This window comes from Maylandia zebra, linkage group LG12, assembly GCF_041146795.1.
Source record: "Maylandia zebra isolate NMK-2024a linkage group LG12, Mzebra_GT3a, whole genome shotgun sequence".
Taxonomy (NCBI): Eukaryota; Metazoa; Chordata; class Actinopteri; order Cichliformes; family Cichlidae; genus Maylandia; species Maylandia zebra.
The window spans coordinates 29,355,868-29,375,480 of record NC_135178.1 but is presented as its reverse complement, the minus strand read 5'-3'; the positions used below and the strand labels follow the sequence as shown (position 1 = coordinate 29,375,480).

Here is a 19,613-nt window from a genome sequence, read left to right as displayed (position 1 = left end):
ATTTCAGTATGTCCAAAAGAAACCATAGCCAGCATCTGGCACAGGGACTAGCTGAATGCTCAAGGAAAGCAGGTCTGAGGCAAGGAACACCTGCTGTAGCCTAATGGCGCCGTTACGCGCGGCACCACTGTTACACTTCAGAAAACCGTTAGTCTGCACCCGTTTAATCTCCGAGGACGCTGTTACTCCCTGGAGACCAAATAGGTGCATTTGATTGGGTTGAAAGTGTGAAACCGCGGCATGAAGAAACGCAGACCGGGAGAACGTCGAGTATATCAGCTCTAAATCAAATCATGCCCTCCTAGTTCTGCAGACGGAGCTTAGCTCATCGAGATGCAAAGAGACGGAAAAACGTTTGATGGTATTTGTCCCAACCAAGTGAGGCAAAAATGGACGAACGCTGTCACAAACAAAACGGTTTGAAATATTTGTCTTTTCACAAAACACAGAGCTTCTTTGTGCAGTGGGAAAGACTTTTATAGTGTTTTCTACCCACAGGATAAAGTGTTTGTGCCAAGAAGCAGCAGTCCCGTCACTGTGTATGTTGAGTTTCCATGTATCATCGAACAAGGTAAGCTCAACCTGACACAATGGGTGAATTTCAGGATTAGTGCCTTTAAGTCACTTTGAGCTCATAAATGCATTCAGGGGTCCCACTGTTTTCTTCTGTCGCAGCTTTCTCAACAATTGCATGGGATGATTTGGAAGAGGGTGTGCCCTCTATGAGACAGGAGAGAGACTCCTTCGGCTGTCAGGTGAGAAAAAAACACCGAAGACCAATGTTCTTTTAAAAAATGGACATCAGTTTTTGTCACATCTCCACGTAAATGGCATATCTTAAACGTAGCCATGTAAATCAACCCCTTTCCGACGGATGGAGATGTAGGATGGTGAGCAGAGCTGCAGGTCTGGATCACTCTGTTAATGTTTGACACGATGTGCTGGAATCCTACACGAATGTCATTGTACTTAACTCATGACACACACGCTAGAAAATGGTCCAGTCTTTTTCCACGAGCTGACACAGACAAGCGTAAGCTCATAACGCGACAACACGAAAACATATTGACTGAAATGTCAACTAATACATTTTCTGCTTTAACATCGTATTGCCCTGATTTTTCCTGGTGGGATTTCCAGGTAAAACTGCTATGCACCTTTTCGTTTTTCTTTTTCGTTATTTTAAATCGAATTGTTTATATGAAATACTGATAAATGCTGATCGTCATTTTTATTTCCACACAGGAATTGGATGCAAATGACCAGGATTTTGGAGAATATGGGCTGGATTTCATGGCAGGTGAGAAAACTAAACCTTCCACACCGCTGGGGTGCTGCTCATCGCTATTGTTACTTTTATATTGACATGAATACAGTTAAAATCGTGCACCTCCAAAATCACGTTGGCTAAGTCCTTGGGTTCTTGTCTTCTCTGTCAGCTTCGCCTACAACCCTGGAGAGCAGTTTGTCTTCAGCTGAGCTGGTACCTTATCAAGGATATGTTATACCTCCCCTCACCCCTCAGCACAACCTTTCACCAGAAGACAGTCTGGTTAACTCATCTGCAGAAACAGGCAACCCACCTGCCCAGGATGGAGATTCCTGGAAAGGGATAGCAGAGTGTCATGGAAAGGCACTGGGACATAGCATAGCAGTCAACAAACAGGTAAGGTCTTATGGAGCATTACTGCACAATGTAAATGATGTACCGTAAATGGTGATACGAAGTTTGATGTAATTTGGACTATAATGGATCTAAATTGTGAAATTATAATTGTTAAAAATTATAATTATATTAATTATTTAGTTATATAAACCTATTTACCTGCTATAACATCCAAGACCTTATCCTGATCAGAACCCCGTTTGGTTTAAAAGGTATACAATGGAGATTTTGTGGAAAACCTACACGTATAGGTAAATTACACGTGCATTTGAAATAACTGTTTGTCCACATCTAAACACAAACTTAGTTATGCCAACATTAAAAAATAAAATAATTATTAAAGATGAACACATCACAGAAAATATTTTGCTTTGTGTGCTTGCAGCTCCATGAGTCCCTCCAAAGTCAACAAGATGAGATTGATTCTCTTGAAGAAAGAAACGTTCACCTCAGGCAGCTGGCTAATCGAGCAAAGCACCTAGCCTCTGTGCTTGAAGTAAGTTCAGAACTGTGAGAAGTCAAATCAGTATTTATCATGTATATGATGTAACCTCTTGGTTGTATTGTCATAAATTGTGTTTCAAACTTTTTAATCTTTAAACTTTTTAGTCTTTAATTTGGATCATTTTCTTTCAGAAATTGATGACAGTCAGAGACTCAAATGTAAAAGAACCAGTAATGCCTTATGGTGGTGACAAAACCTCACTGAGTCCTTGTAAGCGCCAGCGACTGGATGAAGGATATGAAACTGAATCCTCTGACTCAGTGGAGGACATGTTGAGGGATATTAGCACACGCTGCAATGCTGTACTTCACAGCAGCTCTACAGAAACAAGGCTGCAACAGGAATCAAAGACAATATCCATGTATGGTGCATTCTCAGGCCTGCAGACATCCATAGCTAAAGACAGCAACATGACTGTGGATGCAGCAGAAGCTGGAGAGAGTGTCTCATCTTTTAGGACCTCTGTCAGAGAACACAGCACTATAAGAACTCAGGTCTTTCCTCACGGACATGCCTTTACCTCAAGGACTCAGCAAGGAGGATACCGCTTTCGCTGGGTTCCCAAACAAAGCTGAAATGAGAGATCAGCAAATAAAGCTGGAGTTGTTATGTGGCTCTGATTAGTCATATGCAGATGCCCTAATTCTGTTGGGTGGACAGAAGTGTATGTGTGGGCTGCAACTGTTAATGCTTAACTTATAATCTATAGTGATATCTGTAAGTGATTCAGTGATGTCTTCCTCAGGTAGCTTGAAAGCTAATCATTCAGAGAAGAGGTGCTTAACAAAGGAAATTAAACTGCCCAAGCTGTTGTTTACATTGCGTTTTGGTTTACATAGTTTAATATTTGTTTATGTTTGCATCTCGCTATATATTTGTTGTCCTGGAAAATGCCAGTGATTTTACATATTTGGAAATAAAAATGTTTTTAAAACTGTAAAACAATGTGTACATTTTCATGTAGCTGACTCAAGTTTTTTTTTTTTTTTTTTAAGATGATAAGGGAGCTTAGGTGATAATTAGGCAAATGGAAATAAACTGTGAACTTTCCTTGTTTGAGCAGTGAAACAAATGTAACCCTATGACCTGCTTTAAGAAGCAGGGGCTTTGTCTCTGTCTGAGTGACTGTGTGGCCTGAAAGAGTGGACAGAGCATTGATGTAGTGCAGCCAACATCCTTGTTTATATCCTTTTTGGAAATGTAAACAGATTCTCTCTTTTTTGGGGGCTGTATTTCCTGACTTATCACTCTTATGAAGCTGACTGCTAACACAATAGTTGTATAAACAGTATACCCTGAGGGAAAGACTTTAGCTGTGTCATCTATCTAAAAAAGCAAACAAACAGAAAATCGGATTTAACACACAAAAAACAAACCCAAACCACCATAAACCAGGCAAAAACAAAACAAAAAAGAAATTAAACCAAGAAGAAGAGATTAACTTATCTAAAGAGGATGTTACCTTTGAAAATCTTTCTTCCACCTCACTGTTGAAATCTTTAGCTGTAAGAACCTGGCTGGTACACAAGACATTTGGACAATCTCAGGTCAGGCACCTGTCTAAACTTCCACAACCAGGGCCTGTTTGTTTTACAGCAGTGAAGGCAACAGTTCAGACCCTTGACTGGGGACAGTTTACAGTACTGACACTCCTGCTGTCATGAACACCGCATTTAACACAGCGAGTGCAGATAAGAAAAACCTGATAGTGAGATGGAGAACTGATTAACACAGGCCTGACTATTTATTTAAAGACCATGGAAAGTTACACCACCAAGGGAAGTTGAGGTGCATTTAACCGATAAATAACTCATAGCAAATTTATACTTAAAGACCACTTGACTGATGTTTTTTTTTAAATCCAGCTTTATACTGGCTTTGCATTACAGAGAAACTTTTTAAATCAATTTAGTCATTGCAAAAGAAATGTGGTGTTTAACTTTCAAGAAGAAACTTAATGATGAGGAGAGTGAGGTGTGGCAGATTCTTACATCTGACCTGTCCAGCTGCTTCTAAATAGATGCAGATAGCCCAATAATAATTATCTAGTTAAACCATCCTACTTCCCTTGTTACATTCTGGTCAACCTTGGCCACAATCTGATGCTTAATGTCAAATTTCAGCCACTTTATTATAGAAAACATCTGCACGTGTGCTGAGCTCGACATCCAGCCGGGCCTTGAGCCACTTTTACAGCAAACAAATGCTTTTGTATCTGATCAGCACCGCTGGTGAGAGCATGGCACAGGGCAAAGCATTGTATAAGCTGGCTGTGACACTTTTGACCTGTTAAGCTACCGCCAAACTGCGGGGAACAATGCGGGAGGAGAAAGGAAAATACAGACACAATGCGTTTCTAAGGTGACTAAACTCAAACCTGGAGAGAGGCTGCAAGCCCGACGGAGTCCAGCGGGAAAAATACGTATTGTTCCTGTGGTGGGATACAGACGTGTAAGGTTCTGGGCAAATGAAAGCTAATTCACATTTAACTCATTTAAAAAACTTAAATGAACTGGCTAAATACAATATTACATGAAAATGCCGGCTGTTTAAATTTGATACATTTTATACTGATGAAAAAAACAAAACCAAACTAGTTTAACCATTTTTATTTTATGAATGAGAACTGGATGGATTTAGATTATAGTGCTATGTGGTAATTTTGTTTGCTCTGCCACAGATTTGTGAATTTTCCAGGTTAAAAGTAAAAATAACAAACACTGAGCCGTTTGTTGTTGTTGTTGTTTCTGTTGGGCGTGATGATAAATTAAAGGTTACTGTGGGTTATCTTGAGAGCTTAACCTTTTATGTCTATCATTTGGACTCTATGACAGCCCGATGGAGCACCTGGCGCACTGTCCCGGGCTCGCACTCGAGGTGCGAGAGCATATGGAAGTGGCAGGTGGCAAGAACGTGCGTGCTCTCGCGCCGTTCGGCCCACTTAGCGCCAGAGCAGCTCCTCATTAAACGGTGTGGCCCGCGGATACAGGGCCTTTACCCGCAAAACACGGCCACTGATTGCCCACCAGAGGAGCTGTTACAGGTTTATGACAACGCATTAAATCCAATCAGTAAAATCTGCAGTTTGCGGAGTGTTTATTAGTATGTGTTGTCAAAATTTGCTGATGTTTGAATTCACTTCCAAACATCTAAAACAACTTATTAGGCCTACAATTTAGCAATAAATAAATATATAAATAATAATAATTGTATTTCTTAACATGCTAAATATTTAAGGCTATTCGGTCTCAGTTCTCGTTTTGGCATGTTTTCAGGATTTGTAATTTATGATTTACTTACAATAAATTTTCGTGTGCTTTAAAGGTGCCAATCTGCACGATCCTACCTCTTTCCTAATGTAACTAGCCGATAATCATCATTAGCCTTTATATTTAAAATTATGCTTTCTTCAGCGACATAACAAGCTGAATATAAGCCTGCATCTGTAAACCATGTGATTAAGTGTGCAAACTGACACCACCCTAAAGAAATAAAGGTGAAGTAGTTTGTCCTTGTCTAAGTTAGGACATCAACTGATAACACGCAGCCACCTCCACCTTTATAACATTACCGCGTTGTTCTTTTCTTTTTCTTTCTTTGTCTGTTTGTTTCCATTAGAAACCAGGACGCGAAGGGAATCCCTGAATAGGAGCGAGTCTATAGGCCGCTTAATTAAAAACAGGGGGGAAATGGACCTAACTGCCAATAGCACAGCAGAGGACTTTGCTTCCCGCTCCGGCGTCCGCCCAGTGAGAGTATATAGGAGAGGAGACAACAGGTGCACCAGGCATGACCGGTCAGTGTCCTCACTTGGGCTGAGATAGGGAGGACTGAGATAGTGGGGACTGGGGCATGCTTAAATGAAGGAAATGGAAGATGCGCCTGAAACGCTGGAGTGAAGATTCACGCAGATGGGTAAGTAAGTTATAACATAGTTGCGGGCAATTAAAATAGCCTCAGTAGAGCAGTCAAGACATGTTATATGTTACTTAGGATCGGTTGCTGTTGCTGCTACCAGGCAACTCAAACACTAAACACAGGGACTCTTCCTATTTGGGTTCTTCTAACCACAGCATGTGCTACGTATAGTGGTGTAGAAAAAACAAACAAAAACCCAAAACACACAGTCATTTATATTAATTGCAGCATACTTGAAATAGTCCTCACCTTGGTGAATAACTCTTTGAAAGCACAGACTAAGATGTTAGAAACTAGTTTCACGTGATGATGAGCTGAGCTTGTGGTGTTTTTGTTTTTATGATCAGGAGGAGGATGTTGCGAGATTTTACAGGAAAGCGGCACTTTCCCTTCAAGGTAAGAGGGGGAACTAAAGTGAAACTGGCATTAAAATAATCAGAAATGTTCCCGCTTCATTTGTTGGGTGCCTCCTTCCTCTTTCTGCTGATCTTGCAGTGTCAGTGCGGCAGTGTACTGCTGCTGGCTGTGCTATTTGACTGACAGCTGTCAGCTGCACTCCTCACTGCTACTGTCAACTCACCTGAAACATGTTTGCCGACACTGCCACGTAACCCGCTTCTTATTATATTATAGTATATAATAAGAAGTCAGCCGAGAGTAAAGCTGGGAGACAATTCTACATTTTGCATACTGATAAATGAGCAGCTGGACGTCGGTACAGCAGTCAAATCCACGCATTTGCATTTACATGGACAGATGTGTTGTGACTGGTTGGGTGGCAGTGTAATGTTAGCTGACGTTTCTTCAGCCAGCTCACACTGCTCTGCTACTTTAACAGTTACATTTCACTGTGGGTCACACTAATGGCTCAAAAGCCATTCAATATGACTTTTAAATGTTTGCAAACTCTGCAAAGAAAATATCATTTTTTTTATTATAAGGACAGAAGGTGAAGTTGAATTGTGGGTGGCTGGAAGGCAGTGTCTTGTTAGCTGGTAGTTTCTTCCTGTGCCAGCTCACCTGCTGCTGCCCTCCAACTGTCCATTTAATCCACACCAACAGTGATGTCTGTAGTCACCCTTCACTGCAATCAGTACTAAGATGCGATTCATTGATTCTATTGTCTATTTTATATTATTTTCTCATAGCCATAAATATTCAGAAAAATCAACTACAGCACCATATTTAAGGAGATGGCCTTAATATCAATGCATTAACATTAGCAGGTAATTTGTAATGTGATTTAATTATTCAGTTAAGAAAGACGCTTAATACCCACAACACAGGACATCTAAATGAAAAATCTTAAAGTCATTAGTTAAAACAAATACTTATGAGAGCTTTTTATTGTTTGATAGATGCTGCACAGTTTGCTGGGCTCAAATCAGTCAAATCAGGCTCAATTAATTTGCTTCCTCTTAAAAAAGATTTTAATGTAAACACTGGAGAGATGAAAAGAAGGAAAGCTGAACATTTCAAAATGCCAACAACTGAAAAGCTAAATAACCACTGCAGCTGCAGCAGTGGTCATTTTAAGAAATGCTCATCACTGACCACAGGATAAACACCCCCACATACACTCATTTACACACACGCACACACACTCTGACTTGCATTGCATCACGGTGATTGCCTGATATTTTCATCTTGCATCTTTCTGGAATGACAACCCTCTCCAAGCAACACTCGCTGTCAACAGTTCAGTCCTTCCTGGCTGCCACAGCTCAGGAAACACAGACATAAAGCAGTGCTATGTCCAGTACCGATCACTAGGGGCCATCATAGCTCCACTCGTTTCTTTAGGATGATTTCCCGCACCATCGCTGTGACCTCTTCTCTGATGCTTTCCATGGGCTCGTCTGTTCGCCAGAATCGAACCACCTTCCCTTCTGGGTTCACCAGAAACTTCCAGAAGTTCCACTTTGGAATTTTCTTCACAGAATCTGAAAAACAAACAAGATGTCGCAGAACAGTCGTTAATGCTACTTTTCTTTCTTTTTAATTTATCTTATTTTTAAGCAATCTTTAAAGTTGTTTGCCCAAGATGGGCAGCAACAAGTAATTCAGTTTCCATATAGTGAAACAAACTATTACACACTGAAGACAAAAAAATGTTCCTCAAAGGTAAAACCAGGATAAAACAGAGACAGACACATCAGGGTCTAAAATATGCTTAAAAACACTGACAGTTAGGTAGATTACAGGATGCTAAAATACCAAATGCCTTAATTTAATAACTTAATAGCAGAGTACCACGACGACAGAAAAAGTTACTTCCTAACAGAAGTGGACACTATCAAATCAAAATAATACATGCATAAAAAAAATTATATTAAATAAATAAAATAAGAATAAAAGAAAATACCTACACAAGCCTATAGTATCATTTCAATATTATATAATTTGATAGTGCAGTGAAAAATGTATGTGTTGTAACTGAAAATCAAGTGAAAACCTAATACTAAAAAACTCAAATGTGCATACTTATGTTCATATGCTGTAATAGCATTAATTCAAATGATAAATTCCCCTTGGCTACTGCTAATCATTATAGCTCACCACGACTGTTGTGTTACTGTATATTAATAATATTAACTGTAACTGTAAAAATACAGCTAATTAATAAAACCAGATTCTAATGCATGGAGCAGAATGTCAGTTCTGCTGCTTTACAAACATAAATGAAGTTGCTACTTAGCAGATATGACACTGAATTGATTAAATTTTATACCATCAAGTCTTGTAATCACAGAATAGATCAGAACCATACTTTATATTCCAGTTACCTCTGGAGTTCATAGACTTGTTCTGCAGGTCTTCTTTCAGGTGCATCATGTTCATAAAAACTCATTAAATTACCCTGGGGTGATTGAAAAATACAAAACTTTACGTTCAGCTCCACATTTTACAACAGTAACAGATTATTTTCCTCTCAGATGAAGTAAAAGTAGGCTTTGCCTAATCTTGTTTGGTTTTAGACTATCAACACTTGTACCTGGAATACAGGTGAGACCAATTGTTAAGTATTTGAGGTTTGGCGACAGCTCCAAATTTGACTTCCTTCCATCATTAAATACATCCTGCACTTGGAGCAGGTATAAATATGTAATCAGCGTTTCTGTGATCTCACTCAGTGATCCCACAGTCATGATATTCGTTAAAAGTCTTTCTCCCAACCTGTGAGGAATTTGAAAGCAGGGTCAGCCTCTGATCCCATTATTTTGATCTTGCTGAAGAAAGGAAAGGTAACACCGTAGGCTGACTTGGCGAAAGCCTCGATGTCCCGGCTGGTTCCGGTCTCCGTATCCCCGAACTGTCCGCAGGGAAAGGCCAGGACGTTGAAGTGAGAGGTGCCCAGCTCCCGGTGGAGCTCCTGTAGAGACTTGTAGTTCGCCTCCGTCTGCTGGCAGTAACTCGCCACGTTTACAACTAAGGACGCCTGCAAAAGAGGGGATTAGGAGCAGTGCACAGTTATTTTAAAAAGCTCTTAAAAATACGCACTCTGCAAATAAATCAAGTCTAAACTGACACGGGGAAAGTTAAACAGTTAAACGGGTTTATTCTCAGTCTGAAACGACGGCTGATGATGTGGACATACTTTTCCTCGGTACTTCTCCAGAGAAATCGTCCTGCCCTTCGCGTCCTTCACCTCGAAAGAATAAAAATCCTTCGGTTTTCTGGGTTTCACCAGCTGGGTCTGCAGAAGAAATAAACACCCCACACCCACCGTCATGCTCAACAGCACAGTTAACTTTTTCGCTTTTGGGTTGGAGGACCTGGTAGGATAACCTCCCAAAGCCTCCATCTTGGAGGGGAAAGAGCAAACCGTAGCTTGAACTGGGGCTCTCCTTCCAGAAGTTCTGGGGCGGATCAGAGGAAATAGTCGCGTTAAGCTGGACGGAGAAACGGTGAAAGCGACTATACCGGAAACTCAGCAGCAAAATAAAACTAATAATAAGTGAACTTTACATGTAAATACTCGACTTTCAGCTACACTACAGAATCCTATATAGGCCGACTACAGGGTCAGCTGAAAATATTTTTTTTAAAAACAAAACAAAACAAAACAAACAATGCCTTATGTTTTAGTTTTGTTAGGTGTGTTCAATATAAAAAGCATAAGACGGAATTAATATTGAGACTGATGTCTATATCACTTGTTTTTAATGTTGGAAAACATTAAAAACAGAAATCGGGAACTTATTATTATTATTATTATTATTATTATTATTATTATTATTATTATTATTAATAATAATAATAATATCATCATCATCATCATCATCATAATCATAACAATAATAAACATGCCTGAATGCTCAGTGCAGATTATTAGCACTAGAGGAACCTCAGCAAACACTTAACCAAACTTTCCAGTGGTTTCCTCAGTAATCACTGTAAAGCATTTAAATAACTACAGAATCTTCATCTGCTATGAAAGGTTTCAAAAAATTAAGAGGAAGTTAGGCTCTTAATAGATTAGTTTCTAATGATATAAAGTTACTGTTTAGTACATTTTAAATAACCTTATTTTGAGATGGTATTAAAAAAAACAATTGTTATTTGTCTGCTCAGGGACAATACGAGGCCCATGAAGTCACATACAAATGCTTCAGGAGGCGGATCATCCAGAGGCGCTGCAGAGAAAGCCCTGTTGCAAGTACCCCACTGGCCCCTGGGCGGCAGTGTGAGCCAAGCTTCGAGTTTGATACCATCTGTCAGAGGCTGGAGCTCGATTCTCCACCGAGAAAGCATGAACCGGGACAGGGAGTCCTACCAGGAAAAATCCAAGGTATTAAACAACACACAGAAGTTCAGTAATAATAATAATGCAATACTGATGCCAGGCATATTCACATAAGTTAGGTCATTAAAAGTGTGATTAAACTCAAAAATTACCCGAAGTCAGGTTTTAAACGACTGATTTTTAGAAGAGGGGAAAAACGACTGATTCAGGATTTAAAGCATAATGTGTATGTCATAAAAATGCAACAATGTTTGTGTAATTTGGATAAATATTTTGGTTTAAAAAACTCCAACCAACTTTATCCTGCCACATGAAGACCCTAGTCACCACTGGGGACTGTACCCAAGCTGTTGGTGTTGCACTTGAACAGCATATTTATGATTCAGCTGGGTAACACTGTTCTTATATGACACTGCTGATTTTAAAATGCACGGGCATGCACTCCCCTAGGCCCATATCTAGAAACAACATTCATTCTTTTTAATCTTCACCAGGTGTATCATCATACTGACACAGTACATTTTTACCTGAGAGCTGTTGGACGTTTTCTATGATGTCATTTGATTTCACCAGAGGCAGCACTGGTGGGAGGCTCGTCTCACTCTGAGTCTGTTAAGTTGGTGAACACAGAGTGCACGATCGCTGCAAAGACACGGCCTGCTGCAGAAAATGCCCCACAAGAGGTTTGTTTAAGGAAGCTGCACTTCCTCGTTTGTGTCTGTGTGTGGTTGTGATGCAGTAGTTTGAGGGGGATGCTAAACTGATTTCTGCAAGTCATCGTCTCATACACGAACATAGAAGTTTTCATTTAAAAGTGAAAAAAGTCAGAGAGTTTTGTATGTGTGTGGTTTCCAAAAGTTGCTCGAAGTGAAATAAAATAAAAGAACACAATCAGTTTGATATAAGAATAATAAAATGTTATTATCCTATCAGAGATGGTGGTGTGGTGGCTAGCTCATCTGCCTCACAGGATGAAGGTCCTGGGTTTATGTAGAGTCTGGGGCCTTTCTCTGTGAAGTCCAAAGACATGCAGTGGGTGATTGGTTATTCTGAATTGATTTTAACTGTGAATACTTTTTCTTGTCTTGTGTTATGGCCCTGCAACAGATCGATGTATAAAGCATATAAAAAAGTAAATCTGCATATATTGCTAATGCTAACTTTCAATGATATGCTAATTTTAGATATTTTTGAAACCTGAATAGTAATAATTCTTTTCCCTTTTTTGGTTTTGTTTTACAGCGATGGGTATGGAGACCTGCAGTTCAAGAACCTGAAAATCTCAATCGCTCAGGTAGATCATGTTTCTACACAGCAAAATCTCCAGTGTTAATTTAACACTGGAGATTTTGCTGTGTATGAATGATTGTGTGAATGATCTCTGGACTGATACTACATGATGTCATACTGGGGAACCCAAATACATACTTTGATCACGCTGCAGTTTTTTTTCCGCTTTGTTTTTTGAATGCTGGATGATGTAATTATAGGTTTACTTTATCAGACTGCACACCAGTTTTTGAAGTCTGGAGAAATTTGGTAGCGTACAAAGACAACAAAGATAACATCTGGAATAGCAATAAGGAAGAAAAGTTTGAAAGAAATCACGTGTTAAATTCTCTTGACACTTTATTCACATTTAGGCACTTTAGCAGTCATCACTAGTTTCAACACGTTCTAGTTTAATGCAACGAGTGCTTAATGCACATCAATGTGGATGCTTGCTGCAACTATTGATTCATGTCAAAAACACGACACACCAAAGAAAGTGTTTGAAAATTAATGGATTAACAGCAGATGTACAATGTATGTTTTGTAACAATATCTTTTAAATTATATTTTTATCATTGAAGGTTATGATGAAAGAAAATATGATCTTCAGCCATTTGCCACTCTGAACAAAGCCACTCTGAGCCTGCACGGGAAGTCAGTGGTTAAGTTGGGTGCACCATCACTGCTGAATGATTACTGTAAGAGAAAATGAAGCCCTAAATGACTTTTACAAATACTGTTTTTTTGCTTCTGTACACCACCACCACAGTAGATGTTTCTTTCCAAGCTCCTTAGACTACAATGACCTGGGTGACTGAGAACCTTCACAGACACCACAGTAGACTGTAAAACAATCCAAATGTGGCTGAAATGTAGTTTTCAGCTTAAATTCATTGGGGTTAATAATGCTTTGCATTAGCTGTTTAGGAATTATAGTCACTGTTATAAATAATCTAATTTTTAAAGGGTCAGAAGTAATTGAACAAACTAATAATCCTTTGCATTGCATTAATTCTGCCTGAAGTCTAGAATGCATGGACATGATTAAAGGTGGTGCTTCCTCCCTTGAGATGCTCTGCTGGGCCTTTACTTCACCACTGTTGGTTGGTGCTTATTTGTGGGCTTATTTGCATTTAAAACTGATAAGCATGCTGTTCTGGATTAGGATCAGGTGACACGTCTTCTTCTATCAGTATTGGGCCATTAAGAAGTTGTACATCTACGTGCTATAACATTTCCATCATGTTTGACGAATGATGGTGGTTGTGTTGGGGTGTGCTGGTGAAATTTCATTATTTTAAATAGCATAGCCATATGGGCAACAAAAATACAACCTGGAACATCTGCTACTTGTTTTTTTTTTCTGAAAAATACTTACTGAAAACACTTTGGTGGATATAACAGATTTAACAAAAAAAAAAAAAAAATGTTTATAATTAAGGCTCATCCTGTTCATCAATAATTTATGCCTACGATATAGTCCTCTGTAGTCCTTTGTTTTTGCAACTTTGTCATTTCAGACACTAACCTTCTCGACTGCAGCTGTAGTGGCATGGTTGCATTAGGACTCGGCTCTTCAGTTTACATTTGGAATTCAGAAACTCGATTTATGCCCTAATCGAGGATAAACTGGCATGGTTGAGAAAATCTTGGGGGACGCTGCTTAAATGTGAAATAGATATACAGGCATGGGACAAAATCTTGCTCCTTCCATCCAAAATCTCTGTTTGTAACCGATTTAAAGAACTGCAGTACAAAATTTTGCACAATGTGTATATTTCTCCATATATTTATAGTAAGTATAATATGGGAATATCTCCAAACTGTCTCAAGTGTAAGGTCAGAGTGGGCACTAGATTCCACTGCTTGTGGGAATGTGCTATTATTCAGTCATTTTGGAAAGAGGTCTGCGCCAATATTAGTACAGCCATTGGTCATCAGGTGACAGAAAACCCATTAATGTGTATATTGGGATATATTCCTGTCTCACTGGTACAACATGAGCATGTAATTCAGTCACTGTTAATGTTGGCCAGGAAAAGCATTATGTTGAGATGGGTGGGGGCTGAGCCTCCCTCCATTTCTCTATGGAAGTCGCTCATCATTGAAGTTATGACTCTGATCAGGCTGGGACATTATATTGATGGGAGCTCCCGAATTTTTGTTTACAAATGGAAGAGACCACTGGAAGCACTGGGAGTAACCTATAAACTGGATCCTAGAGGACAACAGTTATGGACATAATGTTGTAATATTCTAGTGCTGTGTAGTGTTATTATTTTGGATGTGAACCAGTCTTATATTTGTTGGGGAAAAAAAGTTAAATAAAAGTTAAGAAAAAAAAAAAAAAAAAAAAAAAAAAAAAAAAGAAGTTGTACATCTATGTGCTATAACATTTCCATCATGTTTGACGAATGATGGTGGTTGTGTTGGGGTGTGCTGGTGAAATTTCATTATTTTAAATAGCATAGCCATATGGGCAACAAAAATACAACCTGGAACATCTGCTACTTGTTTTTTTTTTCTGAAAAATACTTACTGAAAACACTTTGGTGGATATAACAGATTTAACAAAAAAAAAAAAAAAATGTTTATAATTAAGGCTCATCCTGTTCATCAATAATTTATGCCTACGATATAGTCCTCTGTAGTCCTTTGTTTTTGCAACTTTGTCATTTCAGACACTAACCTTCTCGACTGCAGCTGTAGTGGCATGGTTGCATTAGGACTCGGCTCTTCAGTTTACATTTGGAATTCAGAAACTCGTGGTCTGGTTGGACATCTGGACCTGAGTCCACAATCAGGATGCCGATATCGTCAGTCGGTCTCGTCTCTGTGCTGGAGCACAGATGGAAGAGCCCTCAGTATCGCGACTAGACGAGGGGAGATACAGGTAAATGAGCTCATAGAGGTTGGAAACTTATTCAAACCAAATGTGGTATGGGGGGCTCTGTGAGAAGGGAAGTGTCATATTTACTGAATCAGCAGGATGACTGTTTGTGGTGTCTTTGTCTCTCTTTGACTCTTTAGTTGTGGGATGTCGAACACAAGCAGAACATGAGGTTTCTGCTGTCACACCTGGCTGTGGTGAGAGCGCTTTCTTGGAAACAGCAGTTACTTAGCAGGTACCCATTTGGTTTGTTCTGGTATTTAAAGAAGGTGCTGCTTAATAATGAAATGGAAAAGATTGACCAATTTGGAAATTATGCTAAATAAATGAATGAATAAATAGGATAGATAGGCTTAGGATAAGAGCTAAAGGCATACAGCTTTATCTCTTTAATAGAAGAAATGTAGATGAATTAGTCACGGACAGGGTAGGAGACACTTAATCAATAAAAGTGTCCATAAAAGCAGTGTTTTTTCTGACAGTGGATCTGTTCTTGGACATATCTGTCACCTTGACCCACGGGCTTTCACACCTCTGGTAGGTGCAACCACCCAGAGGGAGGGGGTCTGCAGTCTGCAGTGGTCACCAGGAGGCAAATGGCTGGCCAGCGGCTCCACAGAAGGCCTTCTCCATATCTGGGATGATGACATCATGGGAAAAAAAATGTCAAGTCAGCCAATAATGACAGTGAAGCAGCCCAGTGCTGTGAAGGTCTGTGTACTTGGATTTGGAGGCTAAAAGTAAACTGTTTGGCATTTTTAAAGGCTGACACAGCCAGAGTTACAGAGTTTGAGCAGACGTCAAAGCAGTTAAATGTGAATAAGAGGCTAATGGTTTTAATGTGTAAGGATTTTGGGTTAGTAAACAGAGATTTAAAAATGCTGTTAATGTATCCACCTTTGTGTGTGTTATTTTGTTAGGCAATGGGGTGGTGCCCATGGCAGGGAAACATTATTGCTACAGGAGGGGGATGGAAAGATGGTGAGCTGAGAATCTGGGACACACAATCAGCATCTTGTGTTACTTCTGTGCAAACAAATTCACAGGTGCTTGAGAATTACAGTATTGTGGATATTTTTGTTTTGCTGTATTTAAAAATGCTGGATAAACTATTACTATTTACCCTCATTTGCAGATCTGTTCTCTACAATGGGCTGAAAAGAAGAGATATCTGGTTACAGGTCATGGCCTACCTCATCACAAAGTCACATCTTGGGTGTGGGAGTTTCACTCTCTCAGCCCCATTTACCAGTTCACAGGTTAGAAAACCAAAAAACACACAAGGCTGTTCTACATTACTATAACCTTTTTATTAATAAAGTAAATAATTCTGTTTAATGCAACGTTAAATTGTATCAGCACTGCTGTCTGATACTATCTCAACTTAGTCTCAACACATTGACAACACACTCATAGGAACAAATGTTGTTGCGTCAATAACACAGTGAGTAATATTCTCACAGAAGCAGTTGTTGTCAGTGCAGCAGCTCTGTCACCTACCACTAATGTCTTTAATGGCCATCGTGTGCTGAGTGATTCGTGTTCTGGGCTTCCCTCTAGTGAATATGAAACTAAGGTTGCTAGTTTTAATATGAGCTGTCTCACTGTCCTGTAGTATTGTGAGCTGGTGTTAGAAAACCAATACTTACGGCTTAAGGGGGGAAAAAATGAGAAATAAACCGCTAACAGAAATGCTAAATTCCTGTTTTTTCTGGTCAGGGGGGCTCAAACCAAGCATTGAATGCAAAAGACACTTTTACTGAAAACCCACTAATATGTAATATTGAATAATTTTACTTAATAAAAAAAATGATCAAGTAATTTTCAAAATTTCCTTTTTTTAATTTAAGTTTTTTTGTACTTTTATATTTTAAATGAAAACTTGACGGTCATTCTGCGCTATTTTTCAGAAGTGTAATTACTGATATCAACCCTTGTGGTAAAGTCCTATTCCCATAGGAATACTGGTTATGATAAGATAGGGAAATTGACTTGTTTTCATAATGGAAAAAAACAAACAAAAACAAAATAGTGTAGCTCCCATTGAGTTGCACCAATGCAGGCCGTTATTCTGTAGGCAGATTTTTAGTCACCATTTTCTTGGTTAACCACAGTCATAAAGTCCCCCTTCTCATTTTTGCCAATAAGGCTCTGATTGACTCAGTTGTACTGGCAAACAAGGAGAAGTTGTTACTGAATGAGATGCTTGTTTGAATCACAGACAAATATGTGCGAAGTGAGGTTTGGAACAGAGTGCTTATATTGTTTAGTTTTTGGTATTATCTATTTTTTCCATTTAACTTCACGTTGCTTTTATTTCATTATCTCCTGAATCCAAGATGTCTGTCAACTTTTCTTTCTAATCCTGGTTTTTGATGTGTGATTCCATCAAAAAACATAAAAATGTAAAAAGGCATTATAATCAAGGTAGTACAATTCAATATTAATTCCCTGTTAATGTGGCATTTTCTTACTACTTATAGCAACAACAAGAACTGATTTTCAGTTCTTTTAAATAATAATTTTTTTTCTTTTTCTTTTTTTAACCAGGTCACTCTGATCGAGTCCTTCACTTGGCCTTAAACCCTGACAATTCTCAGATTTTCTCCACCGGTGCGGACCAGCGCTTTCACATCTGGGATTTGTAGTAACCAGCGTCATGGAACCGTGACATTCATATTGATAATAAAGTTCTTTAGCATCTGGTTAGAAATAGGTATACAATTGATTACCACATAAGTGCACATTGCTGCTTTCTTGGCAATTGTGTCATAGAGACCACACATTTCCCTCCCATGATGTCAACCACAATTCGAAGCCAGTTTACCACCAGCTCACACCTTTTGTCATGCATCGTGCATGCCGGTAGCACAGGTTTCCTGTTTTAATGGCTAGACGACATGAATCTTTTGTATAGTTATGATATGACAGATATGCCATACTGACTACTATCATATGAAAGGTAACAAAAGACAGACATGGGACATGTTTTAGTGTACACATATATGAAATAGCTCAGCACCAACAGTTGAAATCTGCTGCTGCTGACTTAAGGCTCATCAGCATTTATTTGTTCTGTATGTGAGTTCACTTTGAGTTTGTTGTGTTTTTATTTATATTACATTTTGATATGTCTTCATTGTAAATTTTGACTTCCTGAAATTTTTTTTAATTATATTTTGCACAATGAAATCAAATTTAGGAACCTAATAGTAGAATACACTCTGTAGCCTAAGGTAGCTTTTATTCTTGCCCCAATGATATGAAACATCCCTACTACCTATTTTACCTAGAAATAGAGTGAAAGCTTTGTGGTTTGTTTTAAAAGTTATGTGTTTAGTAGTTAAATCACTTAGACTTAAGTTAAATGTAAAATGAAGCAGAATAGATTTCTGCTTGAAAAGACTTTGTGTGTGAGCATATGCGCTGCAAAATTTGACTTGCAAGAGTGTGACCAGAGAAGATTTAAGAGAACAGTTTGTGCAAAAGCACTGTGGTGAAGACTTCCTTTATAAAAACAGAGCAAGACCCCCCCCTCTACATGAGTTATTTCTTATAGGTTATATGTTCACAGTCACACTGAGATGTCGGAGCAAACGTGCAATGACTGAGGTTGGTTTATATAGTCCCTGTAACCTCAGATGTCTGCAAAGTCTAGCCTACGCTGTTCCACTTTTGACTAAGATAAGGGTCAAGATGAATAATGTCAACACTCAACTGAAAGCAGCAACATGCCTCAAGTGCAGTCTGAAATGAAGCCCAGTCAGCAAAGAAACTGAAATTTTAAAAAAAGAACTGAGAAGAAATCTGCATAAGTTGTGTTTCTCTGTGAGCTTACTGCTTTACAAATATGCTGGCCTTTAATGCAAGGTCAAAGTCATGATGGCTCCACTCAGCTGAAACTGGCGGCACAAAAAGGGTCAACATATTCTGCGTCCCTTATGTAAAATGTTGTACACTGAAAGGAAGTAATTCCTAATTGACATACAGTGGCTTGCAAAAGTATTCGGCCCCCTTGAACTTTTCCACATTTTGTCACATTACAGCCACAAACATGAATCAATTTTACTGGAATTCCACGTGAAAGACCAACACAAAGTGGTGTACACGTGAGAAGTGGAACGAAAATCATACATGATTCCAAACATTTTTTACACATAAATAACTGCAAAGTGGGGTGTGCGTAATTATTCAGCCCCCTTTGGTCTGAGTGCAGTCAGTTGCCCATAGACATTGCCTGATGAGTGCTAATGACTAAAGAGAGTGCACCTGTGTGTAATCTAATGTCAGTACAAATACAGCTGCTCTGTGACGGCCTCAGAGGTTGTGTAAGAGAATATTGGGAGCAACAACACCATGAAGTCCAAAGAAAACACCAGACAGGTCAGGGATAAAGTTACTGAGAAATTTTAAGCAGGCTTAGGCTACAAGAAGATTTCCCAAGCCTTGAACATCCCACGGAGCACTGTTCAAGCGATCATTCAGAAATGGAAGGAGTATGGCACAACTGTAAACCTACCAAGACAAGGCCGTCCACCTAAACTCACAGGCCGAACAAGGAGAGCGCTGATCAGAAATGCAGCCAAGAGGCCCATGGTGACTTTGCACGAGCTGC

The 19,613-nt window shown here is 39.1% G+C and overlaps 4 protein-coding genes and 1 long non-coding RNA gene across 8 annotated transcripts in view; 3 read left to right on the top strand and 2 right to left on the bottom strand.

The window, feature by feature from the left end:
- The first annotated feature begins 317 nt into the window (after window positions 1-317).
- mcidas (multiciliate differentiation and DNA synthesis associated cell cycle protein) lies at window positions 318-2,984 on the top strand. Its single transcript, XM_012917998.2, has 7 exons — window positions 318-417; window positions 499-571; window positions 676-755; window positions 1,246-1,300; window positions 1,440-1,666; window positions 2,052-2,162; window positions 2,303-2,984. The coding sequence occupies exons 1-7, from the start codon at window positions 334-336 to the stop codon at window positions 2,744-2,746; spliced, it is 1,074 nt and encodes a 357-aa protein (XP_012773452.1). The 5' UTR covers window positions 318-333; the 3' UTR covers window positions 2,747-2,984.
- Window positions 2,985-5,790: 2,806 nt separating this feature from the next.
- On the top strand, window positions 5,791-14,415 carry LOC106677008 (cell division cycle protein 20 homolog B-like). Its single transcript, XM_014414667.2, has 7 exons — window positions 5,791-6,086; window positions 6,437-6,485; window positions 10,665-10,881; window positions 11,410-11,519; window positions 12,079-12,130; window positions 12,690-12,806; window positions 13,629-14,415. Exons 2-7 carry the CDS (start codon window positions 6,444-6,446, stop codon window positions 13,724-13,726), a joined length of 636 nt encoding a protein of 211 aa, XP_014270153.1. The 5' UTR covers window positions 5,791-6,086; window positions 6,437-6,443; the 3' UTR covers window positions 13,727-14,415.
- gpx8 (glutathione peroxidase 8 (putative)) lies at window positions 7,408-10,098 on the bottom strand. The gene is made up of 3 exons (XM_004546949.3): window positions 9,688-10,098; window positions 9,267-9,528; window positions 7,408-8,032 (listed from the first exon to the last, which is right to left on the bottom strand). Exons 1-3 carry the CDS (start codon window positions 9,892-9,894, stop codon window positions 7,869-7,871), a joined length of 633 nt encoding a protein of 210 aa, XP_004547006.1. The 5' UTR covers window positions 9,895-10,098; the 3' UTR covers window positions 7,408-7,868.
- Window positions 12,441-19,613, bottom strand: part of LOC143421509 (uncharacterized) — a 29,395-nt gene continuing 22,222 nt past the window's right edge. The window contains exons 2-4 of one of the 2 annotated variants that reach the window (XR_013101180.1): window positions 15,086-15,633; window positions 14,798-14,981; window positions 12,441-12,804 (exon numbers count right to left, since the gene is read on the bottom strand). This is a non-coding gene — a long non-coding RNA (uncharacterized LOC143421509). Of the gene's footprint in view, window positions 12,805-14,797; window positions 15,634-19,613 lie in introns of both variants that reach the window. The other variant, XR_013101179.1, reaches the window with a different exon arrangement.
- LOC101479793 (cell division cycle protein 20 homolog B) lies at window positions 14,822-18,048 on the top strand. Of its 3 annotated transcripts, none has more exons than XR_013101178.1 (6): window positions 14,822-15,001; window positions 15,139-15,233; window positions 15,481-15,709; window positions 15,919-15,979; window positions 16,134-16,257; window positions 17,549-18,048. XR_013101178.1 is itself a non-coding variant. In XM_004546950.5 (6 exons), the coding sequence occupies exons 1-6, from the start codon at window positions 14,822-14,824 to the stop codon at window positions 17,644-17,646; spliced, it is 852 nt and encodes a 283-aa protein (XP_004547007.1). In that variant the 3' UTR covers window positions 17,647-18,048. The 3 variants fall into 3 exon arrangements, 1 of the variants encoding a protein (XP_004547007.1); XM_004546950.5 differs by having other exon boundaries at window positions 15,919-16,044; XR_001167478.4 differs by having other exon boundaries at window positions 14,871-15,001; window positions 15,540-15,709; window positions 15,919-16,044.